The 16088-nt window shown below is 45.2% G+C and overlaps 1 protein-coding gene across 2 annotated transcripts in view; it reads left to right on the top strand.

Moving 5' to 3' along the window:
- SLC4A11 (solute carrier family 4 member 11) overlaps positions 1-10615 on the top strand; it is a 96264-nt gene extending 85649 nt beyond the window's left edge. For both annotated transcript variants that reach the window (XM_065633643.1, XM_065633642.1), the window contains 3 exons: positions 430-625; positions 2746-2915; positions 6037-10615. In XM_065633643.1, coding sequence (XP_065489715.1) covers positions 430-625; positions 2746-2915; positions 6037-6100 — 430 coding nt within the window. In that variant the 3' untranslated portion in view covers positions 6101-10615. The remainder of the gene's footprint in view (positions 1-429; positions 626-2745; positions 2916-6036) is intronic.
- The last annotated feature ends 5473 nt before the right edge of the window (positions 10616-16088 follow it).

Genomic DNA, 16088 nt, shown 5'->3' with positions numbered 1-16088 from the left:
GTCGATGAGTTTTCTTTTGGATAAAAGCCAGCTGCATATGCACTGGGTAAATTGAGGAAAGGATTACTGCCCAGAAAGAGGATTCTTGCCTGGTTTGCTTTTTTTTTTTTCTTCTCGATGTGCTAAACAGAATTAGTCTAGAGGGCAATTTAGTTCAGGATGGGATCTGTGGAGCTCTGCAGAAGGGGAATTTGGCTTTTTTCCAGCCGCTCGGTTTGAGCTGTGGATTAAGCGCCTGGCCCGGGTCCAGCAGAGCTCGCTCTGCCTTCTCAGGCCAGAACCGCTGATCTCAGTGCCGCGGGGACGAGTTTCCCTTTCCCCAGCAGCACGTGTCCTGCACCTACACGGAGCACGGAGCCCCAGCCGTAAGCTTTACATGAATACTGGGACGTCATCCTACTCCTTTAATCCCTGTTTTCTCGCTTTAAGGATTGTGAGCGTGAAGGAGACGCGGCTGACGAGTCTCGTGGCAAATTTCTTGGTTGGCCTCTCGCTCCTGCTCCTGCCTTTACCTCTCCAGTGGATCCCAAAGCCGGTTCTCTACGGGCTCTTCCTCTACATTGCTTTGACCTCCATAGATGGGAACCAGCTCTTCGAAAGGGTGGCTCTCCTGCTCAAAGAACAGGTACGCGGACTGGGACGCCAGCCTGGTGGAGCAGAAAATGAAATTTTATTTACAACCTTGGAAGCAAAACGTGCCAGGAGCTGACACAGAAAGCTGCTGGTGTTGGGAACGGTGTTACCCACAAAACTCATGTTCTCAAGAGGCTGATTTCCAGCTCCAACCCACACTTTATATCCCTTTTGCTTTCTCTGCAAAGAGGGAGTGAAACTTGGTCTCTATTTGAGCCTGGCTGCCACCGAGACATGAGCAAGAGAAATCTTTTCCATTAAAGCAGACAAATGAGTTGGAGAATAATGCAGTGTGAAACAACAAAAGTGGCGTGGTTATCGTTGGGTTAAAGCAAAGGTGGCAGCTGAATTGTTCATAGAATTGCACGGCGTTTCATCCGTCCTTTAAATTCTACATAAAGTGCTTTCTGCTTTTCACTGCTGCGAAAGCATTTGAGTTTTCCTGTTCAGAGTAATGTAGTCATTCTCTTTTCAATCTAAGAATTGCTCTGGAGCCCCTATCTCCAGAAGGTAAAAATGAGTGCATGGATGGAGCCAGGATACCTGCTGCCAGTGAAGATACCCCCTAAACCATGTAGAGTGCGAACAAAAATACATTCAAGCAATGCCTTTAAAAAAAAAGAAGGCACAAACTGCTGCTCACTGAATCTAGGGTGTTTAAGTTTTAAAAACCCACCGTGATGTCTGTCAGCTGCAGGGTAGACACATTCTAAAATTAAAAAATAAAAATAAAAAAGCACATGCATAATGTCAGTAAATGGTGATCTTTGATTTCCCCAACAAAGCTTCAGAACAGGTAACTTTTTGCTGTATTTTACACTTTCGTTTTGACTTATGTGGAACACCACGGGAGGGGATTTTAAACTCAAAACGAAATCATTTGCATTATTGAAACCTTTCTGATGTGGGATGAAAACAAACCTGGAAGATCTGTTTTCAAGCCAGCTCCATTACAAGTGCTGAGGAGGTGTTGGTTGGTGGTGTATGTGGTACCTGGGAGTCATAAGAGGTCTCCAGCTCACCTTCTCTTATGAAATGAGGGTCAAGGGCTTAATAAGCCCCAAATTTGGCTCTACATCTCTGCTAATCTATCTCAATCTTTGATATTACATCCCAGAGGTTAAAACTGTGAAATCTGGGTAAAGATTACATTTGTCATGTCAATTTTTGAATGAGGATTGAATAGTTAGTGATGTGTGTGGAATATTACTGGTTTTAGTACCAATTATGTGTGGAATTTTCCAGGCTTTGGTTTGGAAAATTAAAAAAAGTATTCTCAAATATGGAGATCTCCCTTTTCTGGAAACCTTTTAATGAGTCATGGCACAACTTGAAATCCATTGAGTCTGTATCGGTGCCAGCAGACAGTCGCTCATAGTCTTCATTGATGTATAGACAGTGAGTCAAAGCCTGTGCTCAGACATGAGCAAGTAACTGTCAAAAGAAACCACGAGTGATATTTAGCCTATTAATGTCACTTCCCCCCCCCCTTTTTTTTTTTTCCTCAAAAATGGATAGAAAATCACTGCAGCCTGAGTACAGCCTCTTTCCACACCTCTGCAATCACAGATCCTGGTCTTCCCCTATTGGGGTTCAGCCAAGAAGCGAGACCACCAGAGGCAAGTCTGGTCAGCAGAGGACAGAAGGCTGTAAAATAATGAGGAGCTAGGCTGCAAGTGGAGAAACCATCCAGCAGTAACAGCCCCCAAATGCATCTGCTTACCTGCACCCCCACAGGCACTTCACGTGTTGCTGCAAAGCCCTGATAATCCTGCTCAGGGGAATCTCATTACTGTACTTATCAAGATATTGTTGTTGCACTCCAGATGCTCCCGAAGGCAATCTCAGCTGGGTGGTGTGTCTTTTCTTCTCCCGGTTTCTAGTGCCCAGTCATCTGCTGTGTGTTGCTGCCAACGCTGTGGTTTAAGGCACTTGTTTTAACCCTGCAAAACCTGTGTTCAGCTGTTGGACCTATTAAGGACTCTAATGTTGATGGACTCCATTTGTGCACGTTGACTTCCTAAAAACCCTTGTGTTCAAAAGCCCGTGACACATTCTGCAGTCACGATTCCAGGTCACTGCATATCTAATGTGTAATTCTTCTCTTCCCAGACTGCTTATCCTCCCACACATTACATCCGCAGAGTGCCCCAGAGGAAGATCCACTATTTCACAGGCCTGCAGGTCCTGCAGCTCCTCATCCTCTGTGGTTTCGGCATGTCACCGTTGCCCTACATGAAGATGATCTTCCCGCTCATCATGATAGGAATGATCCCCATCAGGTATGAAGGGTGTCTGCCTTTTTTTTTTTTCCTCCTGTCTCCAATGCCTTTTGTCTTGAGACTCGGACTGCAGGAAGTCTGAGTGGTCTAGAAGGGCATCTGGTACTTTCCTGAGTAGCCAGATATTGGAAGTGGGTGATGGTGACCTTTTCTTCACCAGCTGCTCAGCCTGGAGGAGGAATAGCACAGGAAATCTGTCGTTTCACTGATGCTGGATGTTGTGCAAAGGGTTCTGGGCTGGCAGGTGCTTTTCTTGCAGCTTGCAGAGAGGTAAATAAGTCTCCTTTTGTGGTTTATGAGATGCCTGAGGCATTTGATGATGATCCTTATTGCTATGCAACTTGATTTCCTAAGGGATGTGCTCAGAGCAGAGCTAGAAGCTTTTCCAAAGAGGAATCTTTATCTCTTACCAGTGCTGTGGTGACCTTACAGACCTGCACTTGCAGGGTCCTGTTGCAAATGATCCCTTAGGTCAAACTGGCTGCATTTAGTCTTAAATTTTGTCTTCAAATCAGAAGAACCCAACAATATCTTGCAGTTTTGAGAGAGAGACATTGAGAAATTTAAGTAATTCATTCCTTAATGTTCATTAAGAGTGACTACCCATCATTCTCTGGTTAAATCATTCATGCTCTCCATCCTTTGGTTATAATGAGAAGTCATAATAAGGTCTTGGAAGGAACAGATCTGTTTCCAGTCCACTTGATTATTTTTAGGCCAGCGTGGTATCCAGCGATATCTGGTTGCCTTTGAGCTTGTAGTCTCGGAGATTTTCTGTCTGATCTCAAAGTTCAGGGCTATCAAGGTGATAATTTGCCAAGGCAGCTATTGTGGTGTTTTCCTTGGGTGATAAAGACGGGTCCAGTTCTTTCTAAAACAAAAGCAAATGTCAAAACTACCATGGATTTCAACAGGATCAGGTTAAAGCTATTTGGACTGAATTTTTAAACATAAACAAATTCTTGGAAAACACTGGAATTATTGTTCCTACGGTGAGAGTCTCTCACCCACCTTTCACACGGGCATCACTTTGGGTGACTGGTTAAGTGGCTGGTGAATATTTCAACTGTGTGCAGTGCTGGATGATTGACTCTTGTGGGAATTGCAAGTCCCCACACAGAGCAGCTCAGTACAGAAAAGAAAATGTGGGGTCCCCTGCCCAACATTCAAATATTGGGCAGAGTGGAATAAGCAAAATTAATGTGGGGATAGTGATGTCAAAGAACCTGATTTTGTAATAAGAGCTAATTTAGTGCTGCAAATATCTTCTTTTGAGTAAATAAGATACTGTCATCTTATACTAGCTCTGCTAACTCATTTCGCATTTTGGAGCAGATTTTTCTAGTAGCTGGATAACCAACCCTGCTGCTAAGGGGAACATGGTGCTACCTGGCACAATACAGAAATTTGCTCTTGATTTTCCTTTCTCTGACATCTTTTGTCTTTGTGTCGTTTCGGGGGGTCCAGCTGAGAAGGCAGCACCATGATGCATGAGCTCTGGAGTTAACAATGACTTTTTTACAGAGGTTTGGCTCTCTAAATAGATGAGACAGAGTAGAAGAAATGAAATATCTTTTTTTTTTTTATTTTTAAAGTAGTGAAGGGAGGAAGAGGAGATGGGAGAGTAGCCAGGGGTCAAACTCAAGAATCAAACCCAGATGAGTGAGTCATGGCTCAGTATCCCATCCAGAAAACCAGCCATGTTACTTGTCTGTCTCCGAGCCACATTTCCATCTGTCTGACTGCATTAGACGCATGATTTGCATTGTCAGTCGTGAGGGACCGTCTTTTTTCACTGGTGCAGCGTTAACGTGAAAGCTAATAGATTTAAATGGCTTCTCATGATTGCACTGAAGAACAGCCTGTTGGGACAAAATGTGATCTCTTTGGGTATCCCCGGCTCCTGGCTTTGATTCAAAACTTTGGGATGACTAGCTTTTTTGTTGCTCAGAGGAGGAATCTTCTTTCCAAGTTTTCTGTGATGCTTATCTGTGCTCCCACAGCTCTCAAGCATTTTATTTCATGGCAGGTCTGTTTAAGCAGATTCTGGTGCTTCTCAGTAGTGCTGTTTCAGTTCTCTTGCATAGCTATTGAAAAGGCCCTTCCAAGTCTTAAACTGGTTTTCTAGTGCTTTGTGTCTTATTTTAACAGCTGAAGAACAGCTTCCTTGTTAAGCAAGGAAAAGTGTCAAACTTAATATGCAATAGGATTTACCAGGAGAAACTACATAGCATATTACAGTGCCGTGCCTTTCTCGCCCAAATAAGTTAATTCATGAGGATGTTCTTGCAAAGAAGCAAATAGTAATAGAAAAAGAAATTCAAATAAGTAAGGGAATCACTGTCTTCACGATCCAGTGGAGAATTCAGACAGCAGGTGGGGATAAAGTCTTGCCAGCAGCTGATATATTTGGTGCTTCTCTAAAGACCAAAGCGTCTGGATTGTCTATTAAAACTTCTTTGTGGTGAGAGCTGAAAGAAGTGACCTGGGGTACTTGGAGAACTGAAGTGCAAGGCAAATAACCCTCATGTGCAGGACTTTGAGTGAGCCCTGTGAATTTAGAGCAGGGTTTCTCCGGTCAGCTCTCAATGTCTGGTGTTGACAGTGTTGTAATGAGCGTAAGGCTGTATCAGGTGGGGTTCGTGTGTTGGGAAAGTGGTGAAGAAAGCAGAAATTAGAAGTGATTCTTGGCAAAGTAACCCATCCACTAACAAACTGGAGGCAGCAGGAAGCTCTTGCCTGCCTCCCCAGCACAAACCAGGACCATATGTGTGGGTCAGGTGAGACAGTCTATTTTTGGTGCTTTTAAGGCATTGTGGTGAGACAGTGCTCTGGGTAAGTGACTTTTTTCCTGTGAGGATGAGTATGTTCTCTTTCCTCTTCAACTGAAATGAGGAGGCTTCTTCCAGGATGAGACCCGCATTATTATTTCTATTATTATTTCTATAAGTGCTGCATTTGCTTGCAGGATTGGTTGGTTTTCCTTTCCCCCATTTCATCTGCCCTTCAGCTGGGCGAATCTGTTGTACGCATGGACAAACTCAACTGAGGGTCTTGGGACATGCAAAAGGTTTTGTAAATAAAAACAAGTACTAATGTGCGCTCTCTGGTTCAATTTTAGGTATAACCTGCTCCCTAGGATCATCGAGGCCAAGTACTTGGATGCTATGGATGCAGAGTATTAACTGGGGTCCTCCGCACATGGAGCAGCGAGGACGGCTCTTTCGGAGTGGGAAGGCGGCTTTGCCGAGGCATAGAACAATCTATCTGCAGATCTTTCTTTCACCACTTTCTTTCTGCTCTAATATGGCATTGGCAATGCGCACACATCCAAGACCACTTGAGCGTTGAGGTGACAGACCAAAACAGCCTTGGACTTGAGAGGCCGAAGCTCTTTGGAGCTGCGAGGCAAGCAAGCTTTATGGAAAATGCTACTTTCCACATCCCAAAACTGGAAACCCCAAAGATCAGCGTGTCCAAAGGGTTGGAGCATGCGTTCTCAGAGTTGTCATGTGTTCCCTTGTTTGAGGGGTGGGGGGAATCTCTCTCTCTTTTTTTTTTTTTTTTTTTTTAATGCACCACGTCCTTTTCTTTCAGAACACTATAAGGACAGCAACTGGCCCTTCTTTTACAGAATGACAGTCCTGTTCTGGCCTTTGAATTCAATTTCCCATTCATCCAGTGTTCCCAAATTGGTATTTTGGGTGGGATGGCCTTACACTAAACCACTGTCAGGAGAGATTTCTGGCCACCTCTTCAGATTAGCAGGGTTGGAAACAGATATAAATTGTACTGATACAATCCACAGCTTTGGATGAATATTTAATTCCTACAAATGAGCTGGAAATGTTCAGAGGTTGGGCTCGCATGGTGATGTTGATGAAACTGCATCTGGGTCTAAGCAATTTGGGAATGATTTTGGATCTTTCTACTGTTACTACTTGGTAATCAAACACAAAAGTGTATTTTTGCACAACTCCAATATTCTTGCTTGCACCCAGAGTCAGATACTGAAACTCGTCAAAGGGCAGTTGTGTTAACGATTGCTTATACATATGTACAGTAGTGCCTATGTGTACATATATACATATGGATTTCTGTATATATTTTGCATAGATCTACAAATAGGCCTGATTCTTTCAAAATATCAAAAGTGTTTTGTGCAGTCAGTGTTACCTGTGATGTCTTGACCATATACTTGTTTGCTGCTTCAGTGCTGCTTTTTCTCATTTGAGATATGGTCACTTTTTTTCCTTTTGAAGCTGCTCAGTTACTGGTTTTGTTCATGTGTTTGCTGTCGTCTTCCCATGGCTTGTGACACTCTTCATTCTGTCTTGATGCTCCAACGTGTGAATTTTGCATTTAATTTTAATGTACAGCATGCAATGAAAGTTTTCCTCTTTCGCCTAATCAATATTTGTTGGTCATTTCATTGTTTCTGTTTTGTAGCTAATCTCAAGTTTCCCCCACTCACAGACATTATATTATATTTCTGGATGAATCTAACTTCTGCTGTCTTTTTATATTTCAGTTTATTTAATTTTGCTTGTACTATGGCCAGTTTTCTTATTTGGAGTACTGTGAAACAAGCTGCCCTTTAGCTCAGTGCTTGCCCTTTGCACACTACAGATCACAGGTAAAGTGTTAAAAAAAAATGTAGACTGTGAAGATAATTAACTTTCAAAAGAGTAGAAATGAGGGAAGAAAGGGAATATAAAAGGAAATGCGAATGTATTATTGACACAGGGAAGTGTTTCTTACCAATTGCTTACCCAGTAAGTGGTGCAGAGTTTTTATCAGTGTATGCCCTACTATGAATTGTCTTCTGCATGATGAGGAAGACCAACCCTTTAATAAGGGAGGAAGGCATTGGATAAAATTCTCCTATGCTAAAACAAAGCCACACTCAAGCCACTGAAGATTTGGTGTATTTGCACTAAATATCAGAAGACGTTTCATCTTAATATAGCTGCCTACAGCTTTAAAACGTGGGAAGAAACTAAATTTTTGTTTTCTAATGAAGCCCTTCGTCTCTATATTGATACTTGATGGGGGAGAGCAGTAAGAGCGTTCCCAAGAACGTGGCCAATATCTCCCAGGGCAATCGCAGGACAAAGCCCTCAGCTTAGCAAGCAAAACAGCATCGCGTGACCATCGTGTTGCACCAACCAGCTCCTGTAGGACTGCTGGGAAGTCTCAGAGTCAGGATTGACCACCCCAGGACATCAAAGCAGGTAAATGCCACTCGTTGGGCCCTCAGTCAGTCTTGGAGGCAGCAGGGGTAACTCACGCCATGTCTGATAAGCGGCGTGACAGCAGGTGTCAATACGTGCCTTTGTCAATATTTCCTAGCATTTGAGTCATTTCTGTGGTGAGATCACTAATAGCCATTACTAAGGTCTACATGTTGAAACGGGGCAAACAGTCAACAAGATTTCGGGGCAGCGTCAAGGCAGAGGTGGTAAAAGTATGTCTGATCTTCAGTCAACAGAAAAAGAGCAGGTGACAGCAAACGGTTCAGTACCTGCTGGAAGACAGGGAGTGAAAGGCCTGGTGATGCTTAAATAATGAGCTTTTCCCACAGATGTCAAAAGATTTAACCACAACTAGAATGAAAAGCAGCATCCTGTGGTTGAGTGAGCTAAGAAGGGGAGATTTAGATGAGATATAAGGAAAAAATTCTTCTCCATGAGGGTGGTGAGGCACAGGCTGCCCAGAGAAGCTGTGGATGCCCCATCCCTGGAAGTGTTCAAGACCAGGCTGGATGTGGATTTGAGCAACCTGGTCTGGTGGAAGGTGTCCCTGCCCATGGAAGGGGTTGGAACTAGATTAGCTTGAAGATCCCTTCCAACCCAAACCATCCTGTGACTATTAAACGCGCATGTCCTGGGGTTGCATTTCTGGTGTCTCAGCTCTTGGCAGGACAAAGTGACCCTGTGGGCTGGTTTGAATCCTATTGTGGATGCTGTGGCTGGAGGAAGGAGAGGATGTGCCCCAGGGAATGTGGCTCTGGTCCTTTTTGAGGAAGAGCAGAGGCCCTGGGTGAAAGTCCCTCCAGCACAGAGCATGGTGGGGCAAACTGGCATGCAGGTCTTGCCAGAGGAAATAGTTTTGAGATGTACCCTCCATCCCCTCATTTACGACCAAAAATGTCCTTAATTTAAAGCCTCTTTGAAAGCATCAGTTTTAGATAGTGCCAAATGTTGCTGACGTCATTTGAAATCCAGATAACTAAGGGCTTAAATATCCATCACAACTCCTGTTTATATCTTTTTATTACTGTTGCTTTACCATTATGACTTCAGTCTTCACGTTTTCGTTGTAGCATCGATAGGATTCTGTTCTGCAGGATTTTCTTTCCACAGAAATCAGGGGCCAAAGAATTAAGTGATAGGAAATCAGCACAACTCGGGAAAAGAAGTTGTGTTGTCTTACACTGGTTGAACATTTGGACCCTTGTCTTAATACGTGTGTAGAAGTGAGATGTGAGACGCGAGGCCTCTTGGCTTATGAGGGGTTGTGATGATCCTGCAGAGGATTTTTTTTTTTTCATGCAAGTATCTTTTCTCTTCTTGTTTGCTTCTGGTTTTGCTGACTTAAGTGCAGGCGTTTCCAGGAAGTAGGCTAACTAGGGAAGGAGAGTTTGTTCAGAGTTGATTGAGCACTTTAATACTTCTGTGAAGGTTTAAGACAATTAGAATGTAAAAGAAGTTTTATTATAAGCTCTTTATATACGCACAATGCTATGTGTAACTTTTGCCAAAGAACTGTGTTTGCAATATGTTGATAGCTATTAAGAGAGTCCGTGATGTTCACCTGGAACCACAAGGTAGTAAAAAGCTTCTGAAAGAAGTGGATTTTGGAAGTTAACTTCTGACAGCTGCCAAAACGATCAGAAACCAGAGACAGAATAAACTCCTGCTCCCAAACTTGTAGTTTTTGATCCTTGCATTGAATGTAGGAGCTAGAAGTTAGCTTGATAATTAAAATTGGATTTATACCTGAATAGTTTTATTGGCCTGATACTTATTTTGTTGCCTTCAAAAATATTGTTGACATGCTATGTGTGGAAATAGGTGTGTTTCTCCATGTAAATTAAGGCAAGTTGGTGAAAACATGAACTGCTGAACGGGCAGCATAGCACTTTCTGGATTGCTTAGGAAGCAAATCTGACGACTTCACTAACAACAATCCCCAAATTCTCTGGTGTCAAGATGTGAGGCTATTAGTCAATGTCAAGCTCTACTTAGATATGCATCACTGTGTTGCTGAGAGAGGATGTAAATGAATTCAGCTGGTTTGCTCTGAGAGGATGGGGATGGAGTAAATGAATTCAACTGGTTTGCTCCAAGGCTGCCATCTGGTGAAATGCCTCAAGATGAGCACAATGACCATGGGATGTGATACACGCTTCCTGACGACCTGCGTGAGCTGAGATGCTCTGAAAACAAATATGGTAAATGGTTGCCTTTTCATATACTGTAGGTCAAATGATTCTCCCCAGAAAGTCCACGTCTCCAGCTGCACCAAAAGACAAACTATATGTGAACTTCTGCATATTGTACTTGGCTGCTCTAGAAACTGCTGCTGGACTGTGTTCTGTGGACACCCTTTGAAGGAACGTGAAGTTGGCCAAAGGTGGACAGAGCTGGAGAACACTTGGGGGGTGGGAGGGGAGGGAAGGGAACAAAAAAGGGACCTGATGAGACATGCCACATCACCAAAAGCACCCTACCTTTTTCAGCCGGTGTCCCACTAAGCGTGTATCTACACTATCTGTTCACACATTCACGTTACTCCTTGATCAAGCTTCTTTTTTTTTCCTCATTCGTTGTGTTTGTGTGTTCCCTTTGTAGTGTTTCTACCTGCCTGGAAGGTTAACAGGCAGAACTGGGGTTGGCTCAAGCTCATCTCTTGTGTCTGTCCCCCCAAAACTTCTGTGCAAAGCATTTTCTCTCATCTCCTAACCTAGAACTCATCTTCCCCAGCACTTTTCTGGAAGCTGGCTCTGCCGTCCCCTCTGTGGAAATGCTGCCCAAGTACCCAGTGGATATTTTTCTCCGGAGAACTCAAGCCTGTGTCTGAGCAGCAGATCCCTTGGGGATCGCTTTGCCATAACAGGCAATTATGAAAGATTCCTAATTGTCCTGCAGTTGCACTGTCTTCTGCATCTCTTTAAATGATCACTTTATGGCGCAGTGTTCCAGTTGGGCTGTTGTCCTCTCATCTGTCAAGCTCCCAAAACAACTTAAATAGACGTGATGGGATGCGTTTGCCCCATTTTCTATCTGCGCAGAGGCCTGTGGATGTTAGAATAGTCTTCTCTAATTGTTTTCATATCTAATTAAGGCATTTAAGTACCAAACCCTGTCCATTACATTACTGGCTGCAGATCTGGTTGCGAAGAGCAAACCATCAATATTGTGTAAAGAGCAGACAGACGAGGGAGTTGCTGGAGTACATGCTTTAGCAATACAAATTAGCACTTTCCCCTTCAGCTTTTTGTGTGTTTTCCTTTCAAACAAAGACAATCCTTGGCTGCGTCTGTCTCTTTCCCTTGTAGAAAACTCTGCGTGAGCTTGGATCGCTTGGCACTGTTCTGATGTTGCATTAAATATTAAGAGCCTGTCCTGGGGGAGATGCTGCCTTCTGCTCCCCATCCGCATCTGTGCTGCAAGGAGCTATTGCTTGGAGAGCTGAAGGCTGCTCTTGGAGCAGAAGAACAAGATGCATGTGTCATCTCAGTTGGTCATCCATGTGACAAATTCCTGCTGCTGCAGAAGCTATCAGTATCCCCCATTTAGTTGTAGGTGGGAACAAAATGGCAAAGAGCTGGGGGGGGAAAAAAAAGGTCGCAATTAAATTCTCTCATTCTTGACCTGAGATATACTGGGTTTTTGCTCTTATCATTTAAAAAAAAAAGTGTTCTTTGGCAGTAAAGTCTTTGTTATGCGATCAGTGTTTTCCAGAAAATCAGCATATCAAATTCAACAGCTGGAGTATCAGTTTCAGTGCTTGGGAGTCTTGCTGAAGGGCTGATATCAGTTCTAGCTCTGCCTATCAGCAACAATCGGTGTCTCAGCACACTTTTTGCAGGCATCGAGTTTAGTCAAGTTTCTCATGACTGGATGACATAGATGGTTTCTGGCAAGTGTCTGTACGAGCCATGGCAGGATAGTGCAGCTGTGCTGGTCTCCGCCAGGCGAGGCTGGAGAAGGTGCAGCCCTTGGTGCGGTGAGCGATGGCATCTCCAGTTGTGCAGGTGATCTCTTTTCAGATTGACATTTGAGTGATGTGACTCTGCTCCCCAGGAACAAGCGCCAGGACCAGAGGAAACGGCCTCAAGTGGCGCCAGGGGAGGCTGAGGTTGGATCTGGGGAACAATTTCTTCCCCAAAGGGCTGTGGGGCATTGGAACAGGCTGCCCAGGGCAGTGCTGGAGTCACCATCCCTGGAGGGGTTTAAAATACACAGAGATGAGGTTCTCAGGGACATGGGGCAGTGCCAGGGCTGGGTTATGGTTGGGCTCGATCTTGAGGGTCTTTTACAACCAAAATGGTTCTATGACCAAGCTCATGAAGTGTACCCTCCTCTCTGTGAACTGCTCACCTTGGGAGATACATTTACCGCCTTTCTGTTACTTACATCTTACATCTGTAGCATCACACATTTCTCAACTTCTCAATTTTGGGATCAGTGCTGCTGACTTCAAGCTGCATCATCAGCAGGGTCCCAGCCTGTGTAAGTGATTCACATCTTTATTGCAAAGCATCCTTTGCCCAGGTGTTAGCAGCTCCCTCCTGTCTCCAAGGCTTCTGATGCCAAAGTGTAACGAGGTTCTAAGTGCCAGTGGCTGGAAGCTGTGGCTGCTGGGATGTGCACCCCTGTGTCCATCCTTGACAGATGCTGGGCTGTGATCTGAAGCACCCTGCAGGTCTAGGTGGGTCAATTCCCATGGTGGGAAGTGAGATTTAGCTGCAAAGCTTGGCAGCTGCTGGAAAGCAAGAAGCTTATTGACCCTTTCAGGATTTTAGTGTCTCAGGTTTGGCGGAGCCACTCTAATTTAATAAGTAAGGTGGCTCAGTGCTTGGTTATTTTTGGAAGTGTTTAGCCCCTCTGTTCTCCCTGTCCTCTTTACTGATGTGAAGTTGTACCTCATTCCCACACAGATTTTACCCAGAAAAAAGTTGTCTTACTAAAGACAAAAATTATTTCTCCAAAGTCTACATCCTGAACTTTAGTGCAAATCAAACCCTCTTCCCCTTGTCCCGAGCTGAGAAAGGAGCTGTATCTTCAATATTCTCTTATTCCCCTCCTGCTTTCCTTGGAGTGTAAATGCAGGACAAGCTCTGAGGAGGTGATTTAAGAGAAGGAACCTTCCTGAGGCAGAGCAGGCTGATCTCAAACCCTGTGTCCCCATCCCATGCTATAGCGGAGCCACTTGGCTGGGGCAACCTGCAGCACGTCAGAAAACCAGCGGTGGGTTCATTTTCCAAAATGGCATGTAACTGCTTAAATACTTCTGTATTGCGTGAACCGGGAGGTTTCCGTCACAGATTGCCAAGGGAACTATTTTAAGTGAGGGGAAAGCACATGTTCCTGTTTAGGGAGATACGGCCTATAGATATAGCACTTGCTAAATCTGCTCTTAAAGCGCATGCCTCTATCTAGTGTTGATTTTACAGTGAATGATTTCTTTTGATAAGAGTTGCTTGGGGCTCGGGGTGGGGAGGGAGAGGGAATTCCTTTATTGTATAAGGAAACTCTGTATTTAAAAACAAAATAAAAAAAGAAATATACTGTTTATATATTTCTACTTCATGCCTATTCGGTGTCCTTCATTTAACCTTTAGCTCCCAGCATTGCTTGGACTTCTCTCCTAGAGCTGATGTACGTTTTTCTCTGGTCACTGGTGGGGATCCCTGTAGCTGAGACACTTCTGTAATCCCCAACACTTGTGGCGTTTGAGCATCTCAATGGTGAATATAAGAATGAGCATTGTCTTACGCATAGGAGTCTGGAGAGCCAAAAATGGGATTCCTTCATGCTTTAATGGGGAAGCATAAGAAATAACAGAACCTTTTATCTGATGTGGTGCACTGAGAGCATCTAGACCTGGCTAGAATTGCCCTTTGAGAGATGATGAGGCTAAAATCTAGTCAATTTTGTGTCATGTGGGAGCTTGGGAATGATGACTTCTCCAAGGGGTAAATTCACTGTTACCTGCCACAGGACCCAGGCTTGCATAGTGGTTCTGTGAACCTAGAATCTGTGGTTCTGTGACTCTCCAGCTCCCTCTAGCCCATCAGGATCCCTGAGGAGCTAATTTTGCAGAAAAGGGGCTTTTTGGATTTGAAAGCGAGGAGAGATTGAGGGAAGGGTAGGGCTGGCAGGACCATCTGGGAGCTGCCAGAGTCTGCAAACTTGCTCTTTGCCTCCAGCCACTGCATCGCCATGTTCTGTGGGATTCACCTTCCACGCAGAGGGTCAGTTCTGGCCTCCATAAGCATGAGCTGCTCTAGAAGCAGTGCTGGTGACCCTCTTCATATTTTTCCATGTGTGTATATATATATGTCTAGATAGGCTATCAGGAAGAGGAGGACAAAGGTCTTTGCAGTGTTGCCTTCAGAAGGCAGTTGAGCCTGTGAGCGTAGAATCACAGAATGTCCTGAGCTGGAAGGGACCCACCAGGATCATCGAGTCCAACTGCTGTCCCTGCACAGGACACCCCACAGGTCACACCGTGTGTCTGAGGACGTTGTCCAGTCTCTTCTTGAACACTGTCAGGTTGGGGCTGTGACACCTCCCCGGGGAGCCTGTTCCAGTGTCCAGCACCCTCTGGGGGAAGAACCTTCTCCTAATGTCCAACCTGAACCTCCTCAGCACATCTTCCTGCCATTCCCTCACGTTCTGTCAGATTTTTGGGACCTGAGCTGCTCCACACTCTGTAATGGGAACCTTTGAGATGTGCCAGTCCCTGGGGTGGTAAAGGAGCGTCCAGACTGCTTGCTGTACTGTCCTCTTCTGCAGAAGGGTGGTAGATTGCATCCGTCTTCATAGTAAGGTCCAAAAAGGGACCTTCAAAAGGAGCCAGGTACAGAGATCCTCAGACTGATGTGCAAGGACTAAGGCCTTGGCAACAAGAAGCAGCTTGGGGTGGGAGGAGAGTGGGGCATGTGGTAAATATCTCTCCCTTTGGAAGTCTCAGTCTGTGCTGAAGGATTGCATGTGTGGGTTGATTGTCCTAAACACTTGGAGATCTCCTTGCAAGATGACTGGAGAGTGAGGGTGTGTTCCTAGCCAAGATGGATCCAGCCTGGACAGGCAGGAGGTACCAAGAATGGACACAAAATTGGTAAGAAGTGGTTGTGCACCCATCAAAGAAAAACACCTGGGAGCTGCGGGGTCCCCTGAGCCCATGGTCTCGCTGTGTGTGGCAGATTTTTCTCCAGTCCATGAGGGCCTATTCCCAGGAACAGCTCCCGGGTCCATGCTCGGTGCCCAGGAGTAGCTTTGGGAAGGCTGAAAGCACCGTTGTGCTGAAGTGAGGTGTGGCAAAGGGCTCAGTGCTACACAAGGACCATAAACAGGTGGGGATGCAGCGAGCTCCTGGGGACGGGTGCTGGCGAGCTGAGAGGGTGGGCAGGCCACGTTTGTCACCTTCCGCATGGCGCTGCATGGGGTTTTATAGGATTACGGAATGGTTTGGGTTGAAGGGACCTTCCCAGCTCCCCCAGTGCCCCCCCTGCCATGAGCAGGGACATCTGCACCAGCTCAGGTTGCTCAGAGCCCCGTCCAGCCTGGCCTGGGATGTCTCCGGGGATGGTTCATCTACCACCTCTCTGGTCAACCTGGGACAGGCTCTCGCCACCCTCACTGTAAAAAATTCCTTCCTCATGTCTGGCCTCATGGGCATCTGCCTGTGACTGCAGACAGCAAGGCCAAAACCCCACAAGGTGCAAAGTTCAAAGCAAGCATCTAATAATAGCTGGTTTAAATGTCAGTAGCATTTGGTGCAGATCTAAGCTTGGGAAGGAAGGGGTCAGATGGGGACATGTTTCCACTCACCATGCCCTTATTTTCCCACCAGGACACATATGCGATGTGCTGCCGGGAGGTTTGCAGGAGGGGTTTAAATATCCACTGGCCAAAAATTGCCTGGATAAATTGTTCA

The sequence above is a fragment of the Caloenas nicobarica genome, chromosome 4, assembly GCF_036013445.1.
Source record: "Caloenas nicobarica isolate bCalNic1 chromosome 4, bCalNic1.hap1, whole genome shotgun sequence".
Taxonomy (NCBI): Eukaryota; Metazoa; Chordata; class Aves; order Columbiformes; family Columbidae; genus Caloenas; species Caloenas nicobarica.
This window is presented reverse-complemented; position numbering and strand designations above follow the sequence as displayed.